A 14,067-nucleotide genomic window follows, 5' to 3' on the forward strand; every position below is an offset into this window, starting at 1 on the left:
CCTGACCCAATGAACAAGACAGAAGAGCAACTGAGGGCTGTTCCCAACAATACTGATGATTCTTAATGTGCGTATGTATGAGCGAGCACGCATACACACGCATGCCACACACATGCACAAAAATATTAGAAAGGAAAATATTTTCTTGATAAATTTACTGGACAAGATTATTAGAGTCGTTTTTTTCTAGAGACTGAGTTTGTGTAAATGTTTGTGCAAGTGTGTGTGCACAAGTCCAAGTGCATGTGTATATCCTTGTGTGCAATTGTTATATGTGTGTGTGTGTTTATTTGTACATATGAATGTGGAGGTCCTAGATCAACTACTAGTGTCTACTTTAATTGCTCTCTGCCTTGATTTATGAGGCAGCATCTCAAACAGATGATGATACTTAACCACTTGGCTTGATAGGCTAGCCAGTGAGCTTCAGGATTTTGCCTAATTCTCCTGTGCTCTCAGTCCTGGAATTAAATGCATGGCCAGAAGGGAAAGCAGAGTTTTTACTTAGATGCAATGGTCCCATCCTCAGGTCTTTGTGCTCATGTGTAAGCATTTCACAAGCATGGTCATCTCTCAAACACCAATGTTTGTGCTTTCTTCCATTGGATGAAAACACCTGATAAAACCTGTAACATGTATTATGGTTTGCATTCCTAAGAAGATATGATATTATGAGATTCTGAATGTAAATTTTCTTCCTTGTCTTACAGCTCACAGGTTTTTAAAAGCAAAGGATTTTTGTTAGAATTTTAGAAAACTGAACCAGTAAATGAAGAGCTACATGGAGCCAATGACCTATTAAATAGGGAGAATCAGTCTTCTCAGAGAAGACCTGTGGTATGTTATCCAATCCCACATTGATCTCCAAACATGCACATGTGAACAAACTTAGAAGTACTCAGTAAGTTACATGCATGCAAACATGCACAAACACACACACACACACACACACACACACACACACAAATAGTAGTTAAAGGAAGAAATAATAAACTTGAGAGTGAGCTGGAGGATAGGTGCCTTGGAGACTTTGAGTAGGGAGAGAACAGGTAGAAATGATTTAACAACAGTAGTTGCACATACAATGCTTAAATTTTTAAATGCAAAGGTTAAAAAAATTAAATCATGATGTTTCTATCATGCAGAAAAGCAAAATTCCCTCATTTCTCTGAACATAGAGAAGTAGTAGCCAACCTTCAGTACAATGCAAATTTTTTAAAATAATTTACCTTCATTAGTCATAAAAATCCCCTTCTTCTCTGATTTCTTTCACAATCAGAAATAACTGCCTCACACCGTTTACCTTTCCATAGTTCACAGTGGGAGCTGTTTTGAGATAATAGAACACACCTTATTTAATGCTTTCATTTTAAAATTATATATTCAGAATGTTTGATATACTTACTGTCTTTGGCTCTAGTTGTTTTGAAGAGCTGCTGGTCCTTTTGTTTATGAAATTTCTAATCTTATGTTGAAGACAAGATTTAGGTAATTTTGGGGGGATAAGGTAAAATAAATATTAAGATGATGTTTGCTTTTAGAGAGGGAGATTTAATTTTAAAATAAGCCATAAAGTTCCCAAGTCATATTTTGGTAAATTTATTCTGTTCTTGAAATTCAGATAGAAGTAAGAATAGAATATCACAGCTTGAAGTTAAGCACAGTTGATCCTAGATCATGGATCTCTTAACTTTTCGAGAACATAAGCACTAGAGTTCTAAAGCTGTTCAAACAGAGGCTGAAGCATCTGGCAAAGCCTATTCTCACTCACAGATAATAGCCTACTGAGTGTGTGCTGGATCCAGCATGGTCCTTTCCCTTGATTATTAAACAAGTGGTTTTTCTTGGATCTGATATAAGTCTGCCTGGAAGTTGGTTTCAGCTGAACTGAAAACCAGATTCCAAATCAGCCTACCGGGTACAGGTCTATAAGAAAGCAGCCACAAACATTTTAGAGCGAGGATACTTCGGATTTTCTCTTATCTTATAAATGGTTGACTTAGGCTGAAACTGTCGTGGGCATATATATATATATATATATATATATATATATATATATATATACACACAGTTAAATGTCAGAGTACTGAGTATCAAAGCCCTCATTAGGAATTAGGATTTAACTGATGTGGACGTATATATCTAGTTAAATGTCAGAGTACTGAGTATCAAAGCCCTCATTAGGATTTAACTGATGTGGACGTATATATCTAGTTAAATGTCAGAGTACTGAGTAACAAAGCCCTCTTCAGGACGTAGTATGTGTGCTGTGTCCATTACAGCACCAGTTCTAAAATTCCGATTAGTACCTATGTGATAATTTAGCCACTTTTGAACATTCATACGTTTTCTTTACAATACCTGTGATACATCTTCAAACTGACAGCAATGAAAGCCGTACATTAGGCTAGATAAAGTCAAACAATTCCATTTTCAATCTAATACTCATAGTGAATCCTCCACTATGGTTTTATTTTGGGAATACATGTCGACATTAGCATTCAAGTCTTTGTTCTGAATTATATCTTCACCTCAAACTACTCTTCAAAAAGATATTAGCATATGTGTGTGTACCCATGTGGTTAAGTTTTGGCAACTGATTTCATGGCCATCTCTTTTCTGTGCTATATCATAGGTATTTGAAATTTACTTCTATATGGAGTTTTGCCTGAGGCACAATTTCCTCTTTAATTCATTCAAGACACATTACTTGAAGAGATTTGCAATAGAATTCATTTGTGACATAACTCTTGTTTTTCTACAAACATGTTAATTTTTCAGACTTTGAGGAATATTAATAAATACTGTGACAAATTCAATGCTACAAAACACCTAAGATATTTTTTTTTAAATTTTCGTGACTTAATATTTACTTCAATTGTAGAAATTTCTGATAGCGTCTGTCTAAAAAATAAGTGGTCCATAGTTATTGAACGTACACTGTATTTTATGTAAAGAAGCATTAACTGATCTGCAAACCGTGCAGCGAGGCATCGTTGGTGTGAGAATCCATGGCTATTTCTTGCTGTGAAAGAAAGTAAACAGTTCTCTGAATTCTTGGAAAATTTTTTCTGGAGACGCACACAGATGCAATCCTCCTGTACTCCTTCATTTAAAATAGAAAGTTTGACATAGGGAGTGGCTGCCTACAGGATACTTAGTCACTGCACACACTCTTGCCCAAACCATCAGCTGATGTACTCAGGAAATAATGGTTTAATGTCTCAAGTATTGAAAGTACCTGTTCTGCTGTCTTTTGTGTCATGTTAAAGCAGTCTATTGTCCCACCCCCACCTTTTGTATTAGGGTATAAAAATGTATGGAAATAAAAATGGGCAAATTCAGGATTCAGTATTTACTGAATGTTCTTCCCTATGCTGTTCTGTGTTTCTGTCTCTTATTTCTCCTATTTCTCTGTTCTTTTTGCTTAATAATTCTATTCCTCACACACCTACCCTGGAATTCACAAATTTTGTTGAAGATGGTCTTCAACATCTTTCTTTGCTATAGGTTAAACTGTAGATTTTAAATATAACCTATTGAGGGTGAGTAGCCAATTTACAGAACATGGTTTCCCATTGCTATTTTCATTTAAATAATAGAATTTATGAAAATAGAACTATGAGACCTGCTTTCTACTTACAATAACTAAACAAGTCTTTACTTTCAGAGTCTATATCCAATGAAGGACCTAGAATGACCATTAACTATTATTATTATTTTTACGGCAAATAAAAGTACTTCCAAATATAATAGAACCATATGTATCTTCATATTTAGATTAACATCAGGGACTTACATGCAACATATCTTTATAATTAATATTAAGTAGCAGTGCATCATTTCATTCTAAAATATCAGGTAAATATTTTAGTGGTTGCAGCTATTTAGAAGTCATCGGTTTTTTTACAGAGTTGAAAGGATAGACACCCTTTCATCCATCAGATCCTCATCTGTGAAATAACCTGCTGAATATATGAATATATTCAAAATATTGGTAATTTTACAATCATAATCAAAAACTGAATGGAATGTCATAACTGGACCCCCGTGGTCCTAGCAGAGTCAGGAGAGGTAACCTGTAGATACATTGCATTCCCCAAGAAGTACACTCTTCTCAGTAGAGATGCTTCCTTACTAGCATAACCAGACGTTGGGTATCCTGAAGCTGTGGTTTCCCCAGCCCTTTTTTGTTTGATTTATCCTTACACTGGAACACACCCCATTATGATGTTTAAAGAACTGATAAAGCAGCATCTGGGAAGCTGGGAGGTTGTAAAAAGCTTACATTTCATTTATTCCTCAGGCTTAGAACACAAACTGAAAATTATTCAAATTAAACTCAGTTCCCAAACCTCAAAACTGGAACATGACAGCACAAGGCAGATTCAAACAGAGGCACGGTCCCAAAGTTTGCACAAGGGTGGAATCAGAAAATGTCATATAACTTTTGGGGACATTTTACTCTAATAAATTTAAAGGTTAAATGAAAAACATCTATGCCTTCAAATACTTTATATCTCATATTTAAAAATTCTGATTTACTAGGAATACATAGATGAGGTAATTTTGAAGAGTAGTACCTTAATGTTCTAGATTTTTTACATAAAGCCCCCAAAACAAGAGAAAGGAATATTCTTTTAAAAAATTTAAAAAGCCCCAAGAAGTTATAAAGAAAATGAGATTATTTGTAAAATATTAAAATTATTAGATTTGCTATTACATATTTATGCTAACAAAAGCTTGACTCTTGAAGGTTTCATAAAATTTTCTCATCATAAGATCATTATCTAGTAAAATGTACGCAAATATGTATTTGGAAACTAATGGTATTGATAAATTAGCTGTGCGGAAGTTTTCAGATAGCAGGTTACGTTGCACTTGGTGAAGTGGCTCTCCAGTGCCTAATTGGTCCTCACAACAGCCCTGTGAGGTAGGCAGGAACGTCGTTGTCATGTCTACACTGCACTTGGGGATCCCGACATTCAGAGACTCTGGGTGATCTGTTCAGGGGTCATCTGCATGATTCCTCGATTTCTTTGGCCTGTTCCTACATATTTTCCTGTAAATACCACATGTGCAAGGACTATGCAGGGGACATGAGAAAATCCGAACCCACATGAAGGACGCAGGTGGCTAACAATAGGATAAACCACAAAATGGTCAGACAAACCATGTGACTAACATTGATGAATACCTATGATGGAATTATGGGAACTGTGGGGAGGTGTAAACCGGTCTACAAAAATTATGACAACCGATTTCAGATATCAATGTAGTGCAATGAACGGGGATCAACAGAGTGAGAGAAAAGCAATGGGACATGTTCAGTGTTTTATAGAGGACAAGGTTTGCAATTAATTATTAAGTAAAACTTCCCTGATGTATCTGATTACTGGAGTCTATTCATTCCATCGATTTAAAAACAGAGCGTCCCCTGTTAACACAGAGAATGATTGACAGGACAGAGACCTCGGTCTCCTTGCTGAGAACAGTGCGTAATCAGTGCGCTGAAGTTGCATATGTCAGAGTGCAGGCAGCAAATCCCCGGGCTCCATCAGCTTTGTATGGAGAAAACGAGTGGGGAGGGCAGAGGGAAGTGAAATAGTCAACTCCACGACAGAGTTGCCTGGTTTGTGGGGGAATATCCTGTGTAATTTAAGGAAAGGACAATGAGATTCCTCACACTGACAGACTATTGGTCTCAAAGGTCTACCCGGAAAAGTAGCAAGGGAGGCTGTGACTACCTCCGTATGCGTCCATGGGCAGCGTATTACACTGTAGGGATCTGACAGTGATATTAAGTCCCCTTTCTAAATTTTGCTTTAGGAAAAGGAAATCACAAAACAGTGAAATAAATATTCATTGTTTGGCTTCGTTCAGATATTCTTAATTAAACAGTACGATAGACTTTATTGAGCATTTGAAAATATACACAAGGAACAATAGTTTTTTTTCTCTCTGTATTTTTTATATTTGACTTTCTTCCAATCCAATAACCCACATTTGATCATAAAAAGGGCACTTGTTTCTACGGGAGCTGTGTACAGCTTGCTCAGTTCCAAGTACTGTTTCCGCTCGACTTCCTTGTCATATTGAGATCATATCTCCACTTGGTCAGGAAACGAATACTACAAAGCTCCAAAAAAAATCGACTGCCTAAGTTGTTCTTTCAGTTTCCATCTCTCCATAGAGTTCCGCTAACTTTTTAAACTCCGGCCCCCAGTCACCAAGGTAGTGATAATCCTGGTCTGATTGCGTGGTAGCCGAGTCCAGAGAGCTGATAGACCCAGCTTCTGACCTCTGACCCTCATAGGCATAAGTCTGAAGAGAGTCATAAGGGGGCACACTGGGATCGAGGTCTGCCTCTGCCAGTCTTTGCTTAATAAACTCCTGAACATCTATACTCTCCAGAGTGGACAATGTCTGGTGTCTAGGATTGAGCTTCACTTCAGGCCGAATGTCTCTGCGGTATTTGAACTCCTCTGCAGCGGAAGGATTCCTCAAAGCTGTGATGTCAAAGGCCTCAGTGTCTTCTTCCCCACCTCCCTCATCATCGTAGGTGACCACATTCTCCCGCACATCCTCCTCTGAAATGATCAAGGGCTCTTTTTTGCTGCGCCTCAGAGTGATGAAAAGGACTACAATGGCTGAAGAAAAAATGGAAACAGATGAAGTTAGAAGAGAGAAGACAATTCTTGGATATTAGGTATCATTTTTTCCAGCCTATATTTTCTACACCTTCTTGAGTTAGGATTTCACTGCAACGCAACCTTGATCCGCAGACTACTGAGTGAGGTTGCAGACATTTGAATGCTTCAGAGAATGTCTAAACTGGTAACCTAAATGAACCATTGGAGATTTGCTAATCTGTGTGACATTGTGATGTTATCTTTTACCAAGTTTGTATGACGGAAAGAAATTTTATGACTGGAAAATATTTGTGTTTATAATTCATAAATAATCATTTCATATAGATATGCAGAAGGCAGGAAGTATTTTATAAAATTATCAAACCTGATATTTTCCCCAAAACCCTGCAATATATTTTTACTTTATTTATGCACAATTTGTGCTATGTAGGAATTGTTCACAGTGCAATATTCTTCTTATAACTTAAGTATTCCTCATAGCAGAGCCTTGGTTCTACACAAGTATAAAATGAAGAAGTAGAGAATAAGAAAAGAGGAAAATAATTCAACAACCAAGAGAATTACTGAGGAGGATACTAAATAGAAGAACTGAGAGACTGGGTAATGATGTCAACCCTTAAACATAATAGTATTTGTAGCAAAATTTCCCACTCGATGATACATTGTGCACACATGTATTAATGTATAGGCACAGGTATTCAAGCAAGTGAACAACTAGACTGTGTTTTAAGGCCTCACACCAAAAGCTGTTACTAATGTTGCTAGCACTGGATAAAGTCATAGAAAGAGGTCTTCCCACTTGGTTTTGGTCATTTCTCAGGGTTCTTGAAACTAACTAAAAATTTCACCAAATCCTTTGAAAAAGAAAGCACATCATTTTAAGACCATTAGTGAAAATGATAATTATATATAATATCCAAGACACAAATAGCTTGTTACAAACTTGGAAATCAAATTAAAATATTAAAAATTTCACCCAGTCTTTGAAATCTTGTATATACTATGGCAATGCCATTTTATAATAAGCCATTTGAGAAATACAAAATCAAAGAGCCATGATAATATAAAATAAATTATATAATTTTATATATTATTATAAATTGTATATATTTGCCTTCTTTGTTTAAAATTATGAATCATCCCAGAATATTTGAAAGCATATTTTAGTTATACAACCTAGCATGTAATTTCAACAATTAATGTAGTTTTGACATGTTATCATTTTTTAGTATTTCATTCTTTCCTGGTAGATTTCTTTTTTTTTTTTCTCTTAGTGAATTTCTTTTGGTCTCTCTTAGTTTCAAAGTAACAAAGAATTGGAGATTATTATTATTGTTGTTATTACTTAAGTAATTTTGAGACAGGTTTGGATGGTGCTCAAGCCTTCTCAAACTTATGGTGAATTCTAATCCTCTTAACTCCCTCTCAGGACTAATGAGATTCCAGACATGTTCTTCCATGCCTGCTTTATATGGTACTAGAAGCTGAACTCAGTACGTTGTGGATACCAGACATCCTCTATACATATGCTGCTGCATTTAAACCCTAGTTTATAACGTTTAAATTATCTATTTAATATCATTTCACGAGTACAGAACTTTTAAAAGAAAGTATATATGTACACTACTTATATGCAGTGCTCTAAGAGGCCATAAGAAGGTGTTAGATCTTCCAGATCTAGAGACTGCTAAGACAGTTTCCCTCCTCTCTGACACTATATTGTCATAGACAAAGATTCAAACAAATTGCTCTGCTTCATTTGTTAATTTTACTCCCCAGGGAATGTAAGTTAATGTAGCTACATTTTGCACTGGTTTTTCAGATTATTTTCCTGTCAATTGTTTATCATCCCCATATTTGGACTACTCAGGGGTTTCCATATTCATACACACCCTTTGTGTGGCTTGTGTTTGCTTTCATTGTCTATTGAATCACAATACACTGCCTGCAAATAAGCCTCATCACAGATGTGTTTACCTCAAATATCTGTTGATTCTTTCATATGCCAAATATCTTGGTATTAAATGAAGTAACACGATCATACTGATTATTTTGATTAGCCACACAAATGCTATTGGCATCCTCTGGTCATGGCAGTTTTCACTGAAAAATTTCCAACCTGGATACTGAGAATCTCTGGAGATTGTTTAATTGAGAACAGATTGGCAGTACTGCTCAGCCTTCCTCTCTTTCTCACTTTCTTCTTTTCTCTCTCCCTCCACTTCTGCAATTGCCGCTCTGTCTTTCTCTGTTCATCGTACTTCTCACATCTCTTAATCTCTCCTAATCTCAGTTTATTCATATTCGAGATAATGGAGCAATCTGAATAGTACTCACACCAAAGTTTTTTGCTGTTATGTGATCTTGGGGACACTGATAATGTCAAAAGTTTTTTTGCCAGGTCCTGAATGGGTCACTATTTGTGATAAGAGGTGTGCTAGCAACACATGTTTTTCTTGTTGTGTCTGGCAAATGAGAAGATGAGATTGAAAATTTAATGTCAGGCACCTGAGTGGGACTGGGAATCCAAAACTTAAGTGTTGAAATCTAATTAAGGTCCAACTCCACATGCTCTTCCATGTATTACATAAAATATGTCTTTAATGACTGTGCCCATTTTGTGTGTGTGTGTGTGTATGTGTATGAGAGAGAGAGGCAGAGCAACCGAGACTGAGACAAATCATGAAGTTGGATGTATAGGAGGAGGAGAGGACATAAGAGAAATTTAGGGATGGGAAAGATAATGATCCAGTAAGATTATATGAAAAATGACTAAAGTTATTCATTTAAAAATAATTAAAATTTTAAAATTTGATTGCAACAGAGAGAGACAGGACCACAAAACCTGTATTGCATCACTTAAAACTGGGCTCTGTTGGTGACAAACACCTTTTTCTGCTAATCAATACGTATGTAAATAGAATATAATCAGTTGTTGAAGCCTGTTAGTTTATAACACCATAGATGCATGTAGCATGACATTTAGCAGGTCACATTAACATCCTTTGAACTGACATTTCATTTTCTTGTGTTCACTCATAGAGAGTAGAAAGCCTGAAAGGAAAGAAACCGTAAACTCATAATTATTGATCAGACGGGGACTGGGCTTATATAGCTGCTTACATTTCCATAAGCATTTCAGTATTTGGATATTAATTTCACAGCTAAATTGACTTTCAAGTTTGACCATTAGCATTTTGGAATATAGACTAAAGCTTCACTTTACAAAGGTGTTACTCATTTCTATGAAAATTGAGAGTAATTAGAAATTAATTTAACTTATAGATGACTAAAGTCTGTCCAGTGACCTATATTTTCTGAATAGCAATAACTCAGTAAAAGATATAATTTAAAACTGATGATTATTTAAGAAAAGCACAAATTCTTTAATATTTACCCAAAAGTTTGATAGTATTTTATTATAGATATAAACATTTCAAATAGTTTGTCTCACTTTCTTGAACATAGTGCAAATTTTGCAAATGTACAATTAGTTATCTTAGAGACTAAAATATGTTAATAGATTGTAATTAAAAATATTATTATGAAATAAAAGATTATTTAAAATAAAAAAGTAAAAACAATTTACTTCAAAATTACAAGAACATCAAAATACTCATAACATTATAAAAATGTTTGTCTTAAGATGTGCTCATAATTGTATGACAATATGTAAAAATTAAAGTGAAGAACACATGACTCTCCCAGAAGAATTTATCTTACTATTTCAAATTTGATTATCTTACAAGCGCTACAGTGGGTTCACAGCCTCTATTTATGCCATGATGTTTTCTCCTATTTTCTCTTTGTGACTGTGTGCTTCTTTTAACAAAAATTAAAAGACAAGTCCCATCCTAAAGAAATGAGCAATTGTATGATGTACTCAGGAACACAGTGCTAACGGCCTGAGTTTCCGTCTCGCTTCTCCTCTATGTTTTACTATCAAAGGCTAAATGGAAAAGCGCAATGCAGCAGGTGTTGTTACAATGAATGTAGTAGATATTGCTCTCCAGCTATACTGAATCCTGTTTTGCTATAACGCACTAAAACTCCAGGTGCCAGGTGGCTGAATCTGATCAATAATTTTTAATGAAGTAATTATGCACTAAGTTGCTCCTGACATTATCAGTAGACCTGCTGTATAATACATTTGTCTGTTTTCTCTACTGCCATTTTTGCTTTTGACTTTCGTGACACTATGTGTTACTGATTTCCTTTATCTCCCACTCCCCCTCTTTCATTCTTTCTCCTGACTTCTTTACTTTTCTCGGCTCATACATTTCTTTCTGTTCCAGTCTCAATTTACCTTTACCCAGGTCAGTTAAGGCATCACCTACCTGAGCACATTCTTTTGCTATGTCCCTTGCACAAAGTATTTCCCTCGTGTGCAAAGCTCACAAAGACTCAGGATATCCTCCCCAAGATGCAGTCTTCCTTGAGACCATTTAAACTCATGCAAATATCTAAGTATCAAAGGTTATTTGACTTTTATCCAAAGTATTCTGTTGTGGATTTTTCTTTTGCTTGACTCAAATTATGCTGATAAATTCCATATCAAACTTCTAGTATTAGCATGATAAAGGTTCATCACAAGAAAATCTGTGAGTTTTTTTTGCATCGCCAAGTATGCATTCTTTACTCCTCAATCTCCTTCACTGAGCTGCCATGCTTGTCTGAACTGTAGCCACTTACCAAGGAGAATGACAACACAGAGAAGAATAGCGATTAGAGCTCCTGTGCTCAAACCAGCGGAGGACAGGAAGGCTTCTGCATGGCAGGTCCGCACACGCCCGTCTCTCTCGCATGCACAAACCCTGATGGTGAGGGTGCTGCTGCTGCTGAGAGAGGGGATTCCACCATCAGAGATCATAATGGGCAGATAATACACATCCTGCATAGTTCGACTAAATCTCCTCCGCCTTGTCAGAATGCTGGCTGTGTTATCTATGACAGACATAAGCAAAACAAAATATACTTAGTAAATCTGCCATGAAAGAGTCACATTTCCTTCAATGGATACAATAATTATATGCAATTTTCTAAGCTTATAAAATTGGCACTGCAGCATGAAGGGGCAGTTATCAAAGGAATAGCAAATATTGGTTCTCCAATTGAGAAGCATACACGAAAGATAACAGACTTAACTTCATGGAAAGGAATAGAGTGGCATAACAGAGAAGAAGGTAAAACAGTAAACATTTTGGACAGAGTCTCTGAAACATTTAAAAGTTGAAAATGGCATGAAGCCAGTAGAGAGCCATAGGAAACTTCCAAAACAGAAAGACTGTAGCAGAATGTTTCTATTCTTTCAGCAAATGATTCTGGTCACTTTATTTCCATTGATCTTGAATACACATGGAAACAAGACAGTAAGGTTCTTGGTGAAGTACCACATCTTTTAGAGAACACAAAGAAACCAAGGTGAAATTAAACTCTGAACACCTTCTGCTCTGTTGTCTAGATGGAAGACATTGTGCACACTGTAGCCAGTATGTTAATGATTTTCTCTAGCACTGGACCCTGTGTGCCACAACACTGAGGGCCTTGTAGTTTTCACTTTTGATGAAGATAAACACTAGGTTTGCATTTAAATGTGATTAGTAATAAAAAGTATATTTTTTCTATTGCATTTTCAATTTTTAATAGAAGTTTTATGAAATGGTAACATAAAACATATTTTTTTTCAGCTAAGGGTCTGACTTTTGAAAAGAAACGAGAATTTATGAAGCCGTAGTCTCTCACCTAGACAGGCTTAGCAGAGAAGAATAAAAATCTCCTGACAAAAGGTATTCTATATTTCACTGGAACCACAAAAGATACTTGGTGGAACACTCACTGAACTTGAACAAGAAACGCTGAACATCAGGAACAAACATCAAAGTTGGAAAAAAAACATGCAACCTCACATATAAAAAAATGGTGGTAATAAATGCATACATAGATGGATAATATATAGACAGACAGACATAGGTGGACAGATAGATGGATAAAGTGATATACATAAAAAACTATAGAGCTCTCAAATAACGTAAAATAATTTAAAAGCATTCACAGTATATATAATTTTGACCAATCTCTTCATTTAAAACATTAAAATAGTCACACAAATTTTTGCCTACTATTTAAAATGGCATTTCAACCCAACAGCATGAGTGTAGAGTAACCCACCCAATATAATGATAAAATTAGGAAACAATATGACAAAGAATTTTGAGGTAACAAGGAGGCAACATGTCAGGTACAGAGTTAGATAAGCAGAGGGTTTCTAAGTAATTCCAGAAACTAGTAAATTTCTTTCAGCACATAATTAAGGCAATTGTGTTTGCAGTACCTGCACTATTAGTTCAGTGCAGAAATACCAACACATCTGCTTTACTTCTTCAAAATAGTATAGTCCTTATTCATTCTACAAACCAATTTCTTGTTCAGAAACAAATATGGAAGCCTATCGAAGGAATAAGCCAAGATGTCATATTTAATGTGTAAAGTTTAAAATAATATTGTGATGACATAGAAATAGTGAAAATCAGTCCTTGAAATGTAACAATATCAAATATAGTAGTTTATTTATTTAAACTTTGTAATGCCAGGAATATTTTAATGGATAATTTTGTGGGATTTTCTTAAATACATTTATAGTAAAATGTATTGGTGGATTGAAGACTGTTTCAGTAATGATAGAAGACAGCAGAATAGGTGTAGTACAATGCAGCTTGCCATTGGTCATAGAGTTTTGACGTAATTTCCTGAATTAATCTTACGAATAGCATGTTTCTATACGTCTAAAAAGAATCCCACATAGTGAATCCTATCACTTGACTACTTCCTGAGAATTAATTTGACTTACAGTTAAAATAAGACATGTTTTAAAATATTTTCAGTGCCTAATAAAAATCCATTTTCCAGTCTATCATATCTTAGAAAGTATGTAAGTCTTATGTTTCAGAAGGTGAAAAGCAACACATACAGATTCCTAGCCATTTCAATGGATGATTTGATTTGTAATGATGTTTGGAAGACATATTATATACATAGGACAGTAAAACAGATAATGGAAACAATCCTTTTCACTCCACCAGCAGCAGAAATATTTGAGATACTTGGCTGTGTGCCTCTAACAAGAGCAAGTGTTTAGGCTTTCTTTGTAATTATCTGGAGACAGCTGAGAAGCATTCCTTCATCCAGACAGTCAAACAGGCGGGGTTTTTCCTTCTTTGGTATTCACCTGTTCTCGGGCAACTGTAGGAGTCATTCATAATTTAACTCCTAGAGCCCACACATGAAACAGTTTTGTCTGGGTTTCCTGTAAAGCTTCCCTTACATAATATGTTCTGATATGAACTTTACTCAGCAGGAGCTTGTCTTCTGCTAGTTTCTTACTGCAATGTCTGGATTACAAAACAACCCAAAATGG

The 14,067-nt window shown here is 35.6% G+C and overlaps 1 protein-coding gene across 4 annotated transcripts in view; it reads right to left on the reverse strand.

Moving 5' to 3' along the window:
* Nucleotides 1-6,159: 6,159 nt before the first annotated feature.
* Cdh18 (cadherin 18) overlaps nt 6,160-14,067 on the reverse strand; it is a 241,324-nt gene continuing 233,416 nt past the window's right edge. For 2 of the 4 annotated variants that reach the window (XM_038322753.1, XM_038322756.1), the window contains exons 10-11: nt 11,346-11,597; nt 6,160-6,650 (exon numbers count right to left, since the gene is read on the reverse strand). In XM_038322753.1, the coding sequence (XP_038178681.1) occupies nt 6,160-6,650; nt 11,346-11,597 (743 nt within the window). Of the gene's footprint in view, nt 6,651-11,345; nt 11,598-14,067 lie in introns of those variants that run through there. The other 2 variants (XM_038322755.1, XM_038322754.1) reach the window with 2 other exon arrangements.

The sequence above is a fragment of the Arvicola amphibius genome, chromosome 3, assembly GCF_903992535.2.
Source record: "Arvicola amphibius chromosome 3, mArvAmp1.2, whole genome shotgun sequence".
Lineage (NCBI taxonomy): Eukaryota > Metazoa > Chordata > Mammalia > Rodentia > Cricetidae > Arvicola > Arvicola amphibius.